Source organism: Anolis carolinensis, unplaced genomic scaffold (genome assembly GCF_035594765.1).
Source record: "Anolis carolinensis isolate JA03-04 unplaced genomic scaffold, rAnoCar3.1.pri scaffold_26, whole genome shotgun sequence".
In the NCBI taxonomy this organism is placed as follows: domain Eukaryota; kingdom Metazoa; phylum Chordata; class Lepidosauria; order Squamata; family Dactyloidae; genus Anolis; species Anolis carolinensis.
The window spans coordinates 581,026-594,841 of NW_026943835.1; the positions used below are offsets into that span (position 1 = coordinate 581,026).

The 13,816-nt window shown below is 47.2% G+C and overlaps 2 protein-coding genes across 2 annotated transcripts in view; both read left to right on the forward strand.

Annotated features, from left to right (window-relative positions):
• The window catches only part of LOC134294866 (zinc finger protein 850-like), a 104,615-nt gene that overhangs the window by 6,782 nt on the left and 84,017 nt on the right, over positions 1-13,816 (forward strand). The window lies entirely within an intron of this gene.
• LOC134294863 (zinc finger protein 658B-like) lies at positions 113-3,215 on the forward strand. Its single transcript, XM_062966638.1, has 2 exons — positions 113-249; positions 1,432-3,215. The coding sequence occupies exons 1-2, from the start codon at positions 113-115 to the stop codon at positions 3,068-3,070; spliced, it is 1,776 nt and encodes a 591-aa protein (XP_062822708.1). The 3' UTR covers positions 3,071-3,215.

The following is a 13,816-nucleotide window of genomic DNA, read 5'->3' on the forward strand; positions in this document are numbered from 1 at the left end:
GTTGCAGTTCACCTGTATCCAAAGACCACAGAACCCAGCCAAAGACCAGAACCCAGCCTTCACCTGCTGAAAAGCCTTTCCCCACAACAGAGGGCAGGAAATAGAGGCGGAAATGGACAGGGTGGAAAGGGCTGGGCAGGAAGGAGGGTTTCCCGACTGCGCTGTGCCTGTGAATTTGCATGCCGTCCTGCGGCTCAACCAAGGGAGTGAACAGCCCAACGGGGACGTAGTCCAGGCGAGACCAGTTCTGTGGACATCTCAGCATGCCTAAATGGGGTGTTGAATTTGCCAGGCAGGAAGGCAACGTCTTTGGGAATTTGGGGTTCCTTTGAGAGATGTAGGAAATGTGGTGGCAGCAGAGGTCCAATTTGGGATGCACAGGAGACGGACCTGGGATCCCTTGTGGCCTGAAAGGGAATCTAGACATTCATGAAATCATCAGGAAAGGGATCATTGTGCCTCTTAATACTTAACTTATTCTGGTAATTCACGGAAACCCTTTATTCAGAGTGAATGAAGCCCCGTCTATGGTCTGTCTGTCTGCCTTTTGTTTCTTTAGCCATGTTTAGGTCAAGCAAAAAAAATCAATGTGGCTCTTTAGTATTGTACGAAGATCCCTTTTTCTTCCATCCATCCCTCTTTCCTTCCATCAATCACTCATTTTCATCCTCCCTCCCTTCTTTTCTTCTCTCCTTCTGAATCCATCCCTTATTGTTCATCAATCGGTGATCACCTTTGTTTGTTTCTGTGTGTCCTTGAGACCCTTCATATCTCCATTTCTTGGTGGTTCCATTTTCAACATGAGCCATGAACGGAAAAGAGGATAATCTTGGAAATAAAGGAAGTTTGCAGCTTCATGTTTAACCTTTTGCTTCTTTTTTCTTGATCAGGGAAATGAAGACCCTATGAAGTCACCACAGGCATGAAAAGAAATTATCAGTATCTAGTATAGATTTAGGAATTTGGAAACCAAAGGGCAATAATGAAAGAAATCCTGCGGGAAGAAGAAATCCTCTCTAGGTGCCAATCTTGTGAAACTCAATTTTGATCAGAAAGAAAAAGGGAATATTCACGTGTTTATATCGCAGTCAATCATAACTGTCAACATGGAGGAGAAACCCTTTACATGTCTTGAGTGTGGAAAGAGCTTCAGTTGGAGGAGCCATCTGCTACGGCATGAAAGGACTCACACTGGGGAGAAACCCTTTGAATGTCTAGAGTGTGGACAGAGCTTCGCTCGTAGTTCAGGCCTACGTCTACATCAAAGGACTCACACTGGGGAGAAACCCTTTGAATGTCTGGAGTGTGGACAGAGCTTCGCTCGTAGTTCAGGACTACGTCAACATCAAAGGACTCACACTGGGGAGAAACCCTTTGAATGTCTGGAGTGTGGACAGAGCTTCACTCATAGTTCACGTCTACGTTCACATCAAGGACTCACACTGGGGAGAAACCCTATACATGCCTGGAGTGTGGACAGACCTTCGCTCGTAGTTCAGGCCTACGTTTACATCAAAGGACTCACACTGGGGAGAAACCCTTTGAATGTCTGGAGTGTGGACAGAGCTTCACTCATAGTTCAGGACTACGTCAACATCAAAGGACTCACACTGGGGAAAAACCCTATAAATGCCTGGAGTGTGGACAGACCTTCGCTCGTAGTTCAGGCCTACGTTTACATCAAAGGACTCACACTGGGGAGAAACCCTTTGAATGTCTGGAGTGTGGACAGAGCTTCGCTCGTAGTTCACGCCTACGTTTACATCAAAGGACTCACACTGGGGAGAAACCCTTTGAATGTCTGGAGTGTGGACAGAGCTTCACTCAGAGTTCAGGACTACGTCAACATCAAAGGACTCACACTGGGGAGAAACCCTTTGAATGTCTGGAGTGTGGACAGAGCTTCACTCATAGTTCACGTCTACGTTCACATCAAAGAACTCACACTGGGGAGAAACCCTATACATGCCTGGAGTGTGGACAGACCTTCGCTCGTAGTTCAGGCCTACGTTTACATCAAAGGACTCACACTGGGGAGAAACCCTTTGAATGTCTGGAGTGTGGACAGAGCTTCACTCATAGTTCAGGACTACGTCAACATCAAAGGACTCACACTGGGGAAAAACCCTATAAATGCCTGGAGTGTGGACAGAGCTTCGCTCGTAGTTCAGGCCTACGTAGACATCAAAGGACTCACACTGGGGAGAAACCCTTTGAATGTCTGGAGTGTGGACAGAGCTTCACTCAGAGTTCAGGACTACGTCAACATCAAAGGACTCACACTGGGGAGAAACCCTTTGAATGTCTGGAGTGTGGACAGACCTTCGCTCGTAGTTCAGGCCTACGTTTACATCAAAGGACTCACACTGGGGAGAAACCCTTTGAATGTCTGGAGTGTGGACAGAGCTTCACTCATAGTTCAGGACTACGTCAACATCAAAGGACTCACACTGGGGAGAAACCCTATACATGTCTGGAGTGTGGACAGACCTTTACTCGTAGTTCAGGCCTACGTTCACATCAAAACTCTCACACTGGGGAGAAACCCTATACATGTCTGGAGTGTGGACAGACCTTCACTCACAGTTCAGGCCTACGTTCACATCAAAACTCTCACACTGGGGAGAAACCCTATACATGTATGGAGTGTGGACAGACCTTCACTCACAGTTCAGGCCTACGTTCGCATCAAAGAACTCACACTGGGGAGAAACCCTATAAATGCCTGGAGTGTGGACAGAGCTTCACTCATAGTTCAGGACTACGTCAACATCAAAGGACTCACACTGGGGAGAAACCCTTTGAATGTCTGGAGTGTGGACAGACCTTCGCTCGTAGTTCAGGCCTACGTTCACATCAAAGGACTCACACTGGGGAGAAACCCTTTGAATGTCTGGAGTGTGGACAGACCTTCGCTCGTAGTTCAGGCCTACGTTCACATCAAAGGACTCACACTGGGGAGAAACCCTTTGAATGTCTGGAGTGTGGACAGACCTTCGCTCGTAGTTCAGGACTACGTCAACATCAAAGGACTCACACTGGGGAGAAACCCTATACATGCCCAGAGTGAGGAAAGAGTTTCACTCAAAGTTCAGGCCTACGTTCACATCAAAGGACTCACACTGGGGAGAAACCCTATAAATGCCTGGAGTGCAGACAGAGCTTCACTCATAGTTCACATCTACGTTCACATCAGTGGACTCACACTGGAGAGAAACCCTATACATGCCTGGAGTGTGGACAGAGCTTCACGCATAGTTCACTTCTACGTTCACATCAAAGCACTCACACTGGGGAGAACCCCTATACATGTCTGGAGTGTGGACAGACCTTCACTCGTAGTTCAGGCCTACGTTCGCATCAAAGAACTCACACTGGGGAGAAACCCTATAAATGCCTGGAGTGTGGGCAGAGCTTCACTCATAGTTCAAATCTACGTAGACATCAAAACTCTCACACTGGGGAGAAACCCTATACATGCCTGGAGTGTGGACAGAGCTTTTCTCGGAGTGGAGCTCTACGTTTGCATCAAAGGACTCACACTGGAGAGAAACCGTAAAAATGCATGGAATGTGGTCAGAGCTTTTCATGAAATAACATTATACATAGACATCATAGAATTCACCCTGGAGAGAATGGTGTTAATTGACCTCAGAGTGTCATTCTAACACGTAGAAAAGCAACTTGCAAATTTTGGGAATGCGGGCTCAAAGTTGGGACATTTCATCACATGTGATGTATTGTAGAAAGCCCCCTCGATGGATTGTCACCTTGTCATGGTGAGGGGGCTTGCGTTTTCCAGTGAACCTGCGGGCACAACCACCGGAGTCATGCACTCCCAGGAGTGGCCACAGGGGAGGATCCAGACCAAGAACAATCCAAAGACCCTAAGATCTCAACGGCGGAGCAGGCGGAGGATAACATGGTACGGTTTCGTATGTCCCTGCTCCCCGTGGTCTCCATTCCCTTTATCTTTCTCACCCGAGTTTGTATCTTTGTATTCATGTGGCCGGCCCTGTTTTTACTGTTTCTTTGATTTGCGTTGTAGTATATATTGTATATTATTACTTATTGTATTGTTTAATTGCTCTATGTTATGTTGTATTTATACTTGTTATATTGTTTTGCTCTAGGCATGGCCCCATGTAAGCCCCCCCCCCTCGAGTCCCCGTTGGGGAGATGGTGGCGGGGTATAAATAAAGTATTATTATTATTATTATTATTACGGTTCGGGACCTGCCTGTCTTCGTGACCGCGTCGTCCCCTATGAACCCACCCATTCGCTGAGATCTTCTGGGAAGGCCCTCCTCTTGCTTCCGCCCTCCTCACAACTGCATTTGGTGGGGACGAGAGAGAGGGCCTTCTCGGCCGTGGCTCCCCGACTCTGGAACTCCCTCCCCAGGGAGATGAGGTTGGCTGCCTCTCTACCTTCCTTCAGGAAACAACTGAAGACTTGGATGTTTCGGCAGGCCTTTGGAGATACAGTCATTAATTAATCAGCCCCAGAGGGTTTTTAATAATCTATCCCGTTTTTATTACGATTTTTACCATTTATGTGTTTTAAATGCAATTTTTTATCCTGTATTTTTGTTTTAATTGATATATTGTATTATTGTTTTATCTTTTTATAGTGTGATTTGTATTATGTTGCCTATGTTTTGTTCTATGTTGTTTGGGCCTCTGCCCCATGTAAGCCGCCCCGAGTCCCCACGGGGAGATGGTGGCGGGGTATAAATAAAGTTTGATTTTTATTATTATTTATTATTATGTTACAATTGCTGTGAAGGTGGAAGAAGGCTGCAACAGACTGAGGAGCCACTGTTGTTGTGTATTCACACCACTGCTGGAACCTCACTCTGTGAAGACTGTGTGTTGACCGGCCGTGCACCGACCTCCACACATTCAAAAAAATCACGCACAGGCATCTTCCAAGAAAAATTACTGGAAGCCCATCATCCTCGAACTACGAGGGATCGCCTAAGAAGAATTGTAGAAAGATTGAACTAAAATACAGTGTTCCGTCACTTATCGTGGGGTTTATGTTCCAGGACCACCCGCAGTAAGTGAAAATCCGCGAAGTTGGGATGCTATATATTTATACATTATTTTAGTACAGTAGAGTCTCACTTATCCAACATAAACGGGCCAGCAGAATGTTGGATAAGCGAATACGTTGGATAATAAGGAGGGATTAAGGAAAAGCCTATTAAACATCAAATTAGGTAATGATTATACAAATTAAGCACCAAAACATCATGTTTAACAACATATTTGACAGAAAAAGTAGTTCAATATGCAGTAATGTTATGTTGCCATTACTGTATTTATGAATTTAGCACCAAAATATCACTATGTATTGAAAACATTGACTACAAAAATGCGTTGGATAAGCGAGTGTTGTATAAGTGAGACTCTACTGTAGTTATACACTATTTTAAGTCTTTATCAACAAATCGTGTGTTGATAAATCGCCTCCATCTCCTGTTGCCTCTTGGGCTCCTTTTCTCTCCCTTCGGCTTCTCCTTCCTCAGGCTGTAAATTGTAATTTTATTGGATTTATAATAGGCTTTTAGAGTTTATTGAAAAAGCGCGAAACAGCGAATCTGCAAACAGTGAACCGTGAAGTAGTGAGGGAACTCTGTACGTTCCATTCTGGAAGTAATGACTGTATATTATAGTAGAATAATGAGAAATAAAAATTAACAGGTAGAATGAGGCTTTTAGACACGTGTCCACGTCTGCTTGTTAGTTCAGTTGTGTGTCTCGGTAGGTAACTGTTTCGCAGGTTGAACTACAACTCCCACACGTGTGGGTCGGTCCCCAAAACCCTCCAGTATGTTCTGTTGGGGATTTATAAGGGTCAAAACGGCTGAAACTGGAGGGGTTGGTAGACCTGTTTTTGGCCCAAAATGGGGTTTAATGTTGAATCTAGAGCGCCTTTGAACATCCTAGCCTTCTTCGGTGTTGGTGGCATGGGTTTGGATTCCATTGTCTTCCTTCAGACATTCTTATTCCTATTCTGCTTTATACAACATATATTCACTGCTTTGATCCTCATCTATTCTTTTCCACTGCCTTGTCTATCCCGCAAACCCCTCCAGTGTTTTCTGCTGGTCATCGGGGTTCTGTGTGCTAAGTTTGGTGCCCATCTGTCATTGGTGGGCTTCCGAATGCTCTCTGGATGCAGGGCGAACTACAACTCCCACACACCAAGGTCAACCACCCCCAAACCCTCACAGTTGGCCATGTTGGGTCTGTGTGCCCAGTTTGGTCCAGATCCGGCATCCGCTTGTTTTGTTCTGGACCCAAAGGGTTCCTGTTCTTTGGATGCCGAGTGTTCAGGGAAGAGTGAGGTCCGTGAGATCCAGGAGGCCCTTCAGAGACCACGTCTGGTTGCTTTGCTGGGAAGTCATGCAAACACGTTCACACAAACGGGAAGGTTGGAAGATTTGGCTCATACAGATTTTGAGTTAATGACTTTTAATAAATAGAAGATAAAATTTGGAAACTTGAATTATTAAGTCTGGATTTGAAAACATGGCACAGTTCAGACAATGGTTTGTGATATAACAATAACTCTTCTCGTAGTCAACGGGATATTCTGGGTGCCTTATTTTATGTCAAGTAAGATATTGTGCTCAGAAACAAAGATTTATAAAGGAAGCACCACAATGGATATAACACAATGGGAAGCACGGGAAGCAGATCACGATTGCCCTTCAGACCTCACGCAGGTAGGACCACGTGTGCTATAAACATGGAAGATGGTACATGTAGGTTAACATCATGGGTAATGTGATACATTCACACAAGAAACAGGAATGGGGTGTCTATTTGTTACTACTGTTCAGCTAATGTTATGGTCTGATGGAAATATAATAGAACCTGATAAACAACACTAGGTTGAAATGTAAATGTAACGTAAGCTTTGTTCAAGACGATGAAACTGGGAATTTGGTGTACGTGATGGAAAATGGAGACAAACTCCATCACTGGTTAAAGTGTGTCATACTGGGCAAATGTGCTCTCTAGGTGCATCTTCGTAGTAGTAGTAGTTCACTAGCTGCCGGGTGAACTACAGCTCCCACCATGGTGGTCAGTTCCCCCCAAACCCCTCCAGGATATTAAGTTAGTCATGGTGGTTCTGTGTGCCACGTTTGGTCCCGGTCCATTGTCGGTGGTGGTCCCAGTGTCTCTGGATGCAGGTGAACTATAAATCCCAGTGTCCACAACTCCCAAAGGCCCGCCCAAAGCCTGCCAGTCTTCCAGATTGGCCATATCGGGTACGCTTGCCAGGGATATCCGCACCAGGCTTATCTTCCCTTTGATACACAAGCACCCAGGCCGTTCAGGAGACTTTTATCCCTCCCTGCTGCTTGTAGATCCTCATTCAGCTACAACCGACAATGTTGCAAAGTTTTGTGCCTACAAAGTCCGCCAGGGGATGACGGTCCCAAAAGTGACCCATGTCTCCAGTGATCCTCTCTCTTGGTTCTATAACTGGCTGATGGACCTCTGCATTGTATGTTTTGCCCCGTTTCCCCTTCCGCTCCTCACCCCCCCCCCCCCCGGTTATTGTGCTTTAGTTTCTTTATATTTTAAATGTACTAAACATACCAAGTTTGTATGTAACTGTGACCTTTATCTCCTGTGCTGGTCTATGACCGAAATAAATGATTGGATTTGAAATTTCCGGGCTGTGGCGCAGGCGGGAGATCAAGCCAGCTGCAATTAACTGCAATGAATCACTCTGACCAGGAGGTCATGAGTTCGAGGCCCGCTCGGAGCCTATGTTTGTCTGTCTTTGTTCTATGTTAAAAGGCATTGAATGTTTGCCTATATGTGTCATGTGACCCACCCTGAGTCCCCTTCGGGGTGAGAAAGAAGGGCGGAATATACATGCTGTAAATAAAGAAAATAAATAAATTTGGTGCAAATCTATTGTTGTTCGCATTGACAGTGCTCTCTGGATGTAGGTGAATTATAATTCCTATCAATCAAGGTGACTTTCCCCCAAAGCCATCCAGGGAGGGAGGGAGGGGGGAGGAGCTCCGTTGATGGACAGGACCGGAGGAGGGGCAGGACGGGAAAGCCATGGTCATAATAATGTAATGATAATAATAACAACAATTACTTTAAAAGAATACAATAATATATAATAAACATATTATCATAATTATTATATCATACTTATAACTTGAATTTGGTCAAAGCACAGGACAGTATATTTTGGACAAGGGTAGATTTGTGTGAAGCCCAAAGGAGTGGATCGACAACAGATCGGACAGGATAAGATCATTATAATATTTATTTATTTATTTATTTATTTATAGCATTTATCTTCCGCCCTTCTCACCCCGAAGGGGACTCAGGGTGGGTCACATTACACATATAGGCAAACATTCAATGCCTTTTAACATAGAACAAAGACAAACAAACATAGGCTCCGAGCGGACCTCGAACTCATGACTTCCTGGTCAGAGTGATTCATTGCAGTTGCTCTCCAGCCTGCGGTCATTGTTATATTATTCTATAATATAGTGTATTATTATAACTTTATATTTGTATTATTATATATTTTTATTATACTATTATAATATTATCAAATAATATAAGATTATTTGATAATTATAATATAATAAAATATTATGACAGTATAATAATAATACCCTGGCCTTGCCCAGGTGATTTGACAAAGTCAGTGTTTTAATTGTCCAAATATCCATAAGATTGTGGGTGGACTACAACTCCCACCACTTGGGTGAGTTCCTCTGCTCCAACCCTTCCCGGAGGTTGAGTGAGTCACGGGGTTCCGTGTGACACGTGTGGTCCAGGCCCACCATCGGTGGAGGTCCCCGTTTCCCTGGTGGTGGGTGAACTACGACTCCCAGGAAGGAAGACCCTTCCCTCCCACCCCCTGCAGGCATCCCATTCCAGCAGATCGGGTCTTCGTGCCAAGTGGGGCCCAGATCCCTCCGTGTTTGGGGTCACGGTGCTCTCGGGATGGAGGGGAACTACAACTCCCCCAAATCAAGGGGAATTCCCCCCAAAGACCCCCAGTGTTTTTTGCTGGTCACGGGGGTTCTGTGGGTCCATCCTTGGTGGGGTTCTGCAGTTCGTAGGTGGCAGGTGAACTAGACATCCCGCTCCTTGCAAGTCCTGTCAATCAGGGGGAATTCTGCCCAGACCCCTCTCTCTAGTAGGTTCAGGTGCTGACCAGTTCCTCTGCTGGCTGTGAGAACATAGGAAAGGACGGGATGTGGAATGGAACTGGCCTGGCCCCGCCCCCTGCCTCTCCCTTAGCCCTTTCCTGCCCTTTCCCATGGCACACAGCGACTGGACTCACTCGAGAGAGCGGTTTGGGGAGGATTCGCCCTGACTGAGAGGAGTCTTGGGGGACCGGGGTGTGTAGTTCCCCTGCGATCTGGACCCCTCCCACCATGGACCCAACACGGCCCCCTTTGCCTCCCGGGCCGGGCTGTGGCGCAGCTGCAAAGAGTCACGACTGACCGAGAGGTCATGGGATGGAAGCCCGGGTGGGACTGAGCTCCCGACCGGGAAGAGCCTGGCTCTCTGCCCACCTGAGCCGCTCCAAAGGCAGGTGCATCTCTCGAGTAGACAATTCTAGGTACCGCTTTATGCGGGGAGGCTAATTTAAGTGATTTGCGACACTATAAAATAGGCAGGCAGTGTGGGGAAAGGAATGAGGAAGTCCTACCATCAAGGACTGGGTGTCACAAGTGGACGGTGAAGCGGCAGCGCCCCCTGTGGCCGGAACGGAGCACTCCCTCCTGAAGCCGGGAGAGGGAGACACGTGAGATGCCTCTGCGTGTGCGTGTCCTGGGTCAGGTCATGGCATGGCGTGTGTGTGCCACGTGTGTCTTGACCTGGGAGGCGTCTACGGACAAGGCCGGCTCTTGGGCTGAGAAACGGGGAAGAGCCCCAAGGGCCCGAGTCAGGCTGGACCGCCCTTCATGTCCGGGGAAAGCCCATGGCTTCACTCAGACAGCCTTCAAGGTTTGCCCGGATCTGTCCCGGGATCTGCGGAACTCTCTGCCGAAGGAGGAGGGAGTTTGAAGAATTCGGCAGACGGGCCTCGAACCCGCGACGCCCGCTCTCTCTCTCTCTCTCTCTCTCTCTCTCTCTCTCTCTCTCGTGCCTGAGCCGCTTGACCCATCGCGCCACTCAGCTCTGCGGGGAGAGGGAGGGGGCGGGGCTCTGACGTCACCAGAGCCAGGCTGGGAGGGGCGCCCTCGAACGGGCTCTGCGCTGGGCGGGGCTTCCAGAGGCAAGGCCCCGCCCTCCCCTTGCTCAGCCAATGAGGCCCCTCCCTTCCCCTGCCAGGCCGAGGCCCCGCCCCTCCCTCCCGTCTCTCAAAGGGAGAAGCCCCGCCCCCTTGGTGACGGAATGAACCCACGCCCCGCCCACGCCCTGACGTCACTCCCTCCGGCGAAGAGGGGGCGGGGCCTCCATCCTGCCCTCAGAAGCCGCCTTCTTTCTCGCCCGTCCTTGTCACCCGTCCATCAAGGCCGGAGCCAATAGGGGCCCGCTCGTGGGCGGGGCGTCACGGACTCGGCCAATGGGGGGCGAGGGGCGGAGGAGGGGCGGGGCTTCTTCCTGGCTGGGCCTGCGCAGAGCCTCTCTCGCCGCCATTGTTTTCTGAGGCGCTTCCTCTGGAGCCGCGAAGGAGGAGAGAGAGAGAGAGAGAGAGAGGGAGAGAGAGAGAGAGAGGTTTGTGTTGATATTGATATTTATATTGATATCAGCATTATCTATTACTATATTGTAATGTACTGCAATATTACATGTAATAGGTAATATACAATTATAATAGTGTAGTATTATATTGTATTGCATTATATTATACGTATATACTATAATATATTATCATAGAATCATAGAATAGTAGAGTTGGAAGAGACCACATGGGCCATCTAGTCCAACCCCCCGCTAAGAAGCAGGAAATCGCATTCAAAGCACCCCCGACAGATGGCCATCCAGCCTCTGCTTAAAAGCCTCCAAGGAAGGAGCCTCCACCACGGCCCCGGGGAGAGAGTTCCACTGCCGAACAGTCTTTCTCACTGTGAGGAACTTCTTCCTGATGTTCAGGTGGAATCTCCTTTCCTGTAGTTTGAAGCCCTTGTTCCCTTGTGTCCTAGTCTGCAGGGCAGCAGAAAACAAGCTTGCTCCCTCCTCCCTATGACTTCCCTTCACGTATTTGTACATGGCTATCATGTCTCCTCTCAGCCTTCTCTTCTGCAGGCTAAACATGCCCAGCTCTTTAAGCCGCTCCTCATAGGGCTTGTTCTCCAAACCCTTAATCATTTTAGTCGCCCTCCTCTGGACGCTTTCCAGCTTGTCAACATCTCCCTTCAACTGTGGTGCCCAAAATTGGACACAGTGTGATTCCAGGTGTGGTCTGACCAAGGCAGAATAGAATAAGGGGGAGCAGGACTTCCCTGGATCTAGACGCTATTCCCCTATTGATGCAGGCCAGAATCCCATTGGCTTTTTTAGCAGCCGCATCACATTGTTGGCTCATGTTTAACTTGTTGTCCACGAGGACTCCAAGGTCTTTTTCGCACACACTGCTGTCAAGCCAGGCGTCCCCCATTCTGTATCTTTGATTTCCATTTTTTCTGCCGAAATGAAGTATCTTGCATTTGTCCCTGTTGAACTTCATTTTGTTAGTTTCAGCCCATCTCTCTAGTCTGTCAAGATCGTTTTGAATTCTGCTCCTGTCTTCTGGAGTGTTAGCTATCCCTCCCAGTTTGGTGTCGTCTGCAAACTTGATGATCGTGCCTTCTAACCCTTCATTTAAGTCGTTAATAAAGATGTTGAACAGAACCGGGCCCAGGACGGAGCCCTGCTTATGGCACTCCACTTGTCACTTCTTTCCATGATGAAGACGACGCATTGGTGAGCACCCTTTGGGTTCGTTCGCTTAGCCAATTACAGATCCACCTCACCGTAGTTTTGTCTAGCCCACATTTTACTAGTTTGTTTGCCAGAAGGTCGTGGGGGACTTTGTCGAAAGCCTTACTGAAATCCAGGTACGCCTCATCCACAGCATTCCCTGTATCGACCCAACTCGTAACTCTATCGAAAAAAGAGATCAGATGAGTCTGGCATGACTTGTTTTTGGTAAATCCGTGTTGACTATTAGCAATGACCGCATTTGTTTCTAAGTGTTCGCAGACCACTTCCTTGATGATCTTTTCCAGAATTTTGCCTGGTATTGATGTGAGGCTGACCGGACGGTAATTGTTTGGGTCGTTCTTTTTTCCCTTCTTGAAGATAAATAGGGACCACATTCGCCTTCCTCCAATCTGCTGGGACTTCTCCCGTTCTCCAAGAACTCTCGAAGATAATTGCCAGTGGTTCTGAAATAACTTCCGCTAGTTCCTTCAGTACTCTTGGATGTAGCTGATCTGGCCCTGGGGACTTGAATTCGTTTAGAGAGGCCAAGTGTTCCTGGACAACTTGTTTCCCTATTTGGGGTTGGATTTCCCCCAATCCTTCGTCCATTCCGTGTTGCTGAGGTTGAAGATGGCTTTCTTTTTCTGAGAAGACCGAGGCAAAGAAGGCATTAAGTAGTTCTGCCTTTTCCCTTTCCCCTGTTGCCATCACCCCATCTTCTCCTTGCAATGGCCCTATCGCCTCCTTTTTCTACCAACGTAAGCAAAAAAGCCTTTTTTGTTGTTTTTTATGTCCCTGGCAAGCCTGAGCTCATTTTGCGCTTTAGCCTTGCGAACCTTTTCCCTACAGGTGTTGGCTATACGTTTGAATTCTTCTTTGGTGATTTCTCCCCTTTTCCACTTCTTGTGCATGTCACTTTTGAGCTTTAGCTCAGTTAGAAGTTCTTTGGACATCCATTCTGGCTTCTTTGCACTTGTCTTATTTTTCTTCTTTGTTGGCACTGTTTGCATTTGCGCCTTGAGTATTTCACTTTTGAAAAACTCCCATCCATCCTTAACTCCCTTGTTTTTTAATATCGGCGTCCATGGAATGCCGCTCAGTAATTCCTTCATTTTTTGGAAGTCAGCTCTCTTAAAGTCCAGAATGCGTGTTTGACTTGTCTTAGTTTCAGCATTCCTTTATATTGCAAACTGCAGGAGCACATGGTCACTTGCCCCTAAGGATCCAACCACTTCAACTGTATTGATCAGGTCTTCCACATTTGTTAAGATTAGATCAAGAGTTGCTGATCCCCTTGTTGCCTCTTCTACCTTCTGGACCATAAAATTATCTGCAAGGCAAGTGAGGAATTTGTTGGACTTTGTACTCTTGGCTGAGTTTGTTTTCCAGCAGATATCGGGATAATTGAAATCGCCCATGACTACTATATCTCTTCTTTGTGCCTGTTTGGTCAGCTGTTGACAGAAGGCTTCATCAAGTCCTTCATCCTGACTCGGAGGTCTGTAGTAGACACCCACGACAAGATCTTTTTTAGTCCTGGTTCCCTTGATTCTTATCCAGATGCTTTCAAGCTGGTTTCCCGGATTACAGTCTTGCATTTCTTCTGCAACGTAACTGTTTTTGACATATAAAGCTACTCCCCCTCCTCTCCCCTTTGTTCTATTTCTGTGAAAGAGGTTATAGCCCTCAATGGTTAAATTCCAGTGATGGGAGTCATCCCACCAGGTTTCAGTGATGCCTATGACATCGTATGTGTGGTGCTGTGCTAGGAGTTGGAGTTCGTCTTGCTTATTTCCCATGCTCTGAGCATTAGTGTAAAGACATGTAAGCCCCTGTGACCTCCCCTCGAACTGTTTATTTGGGATTATTGTGCTCTCTGTACTTGGTCCTTGCTGTG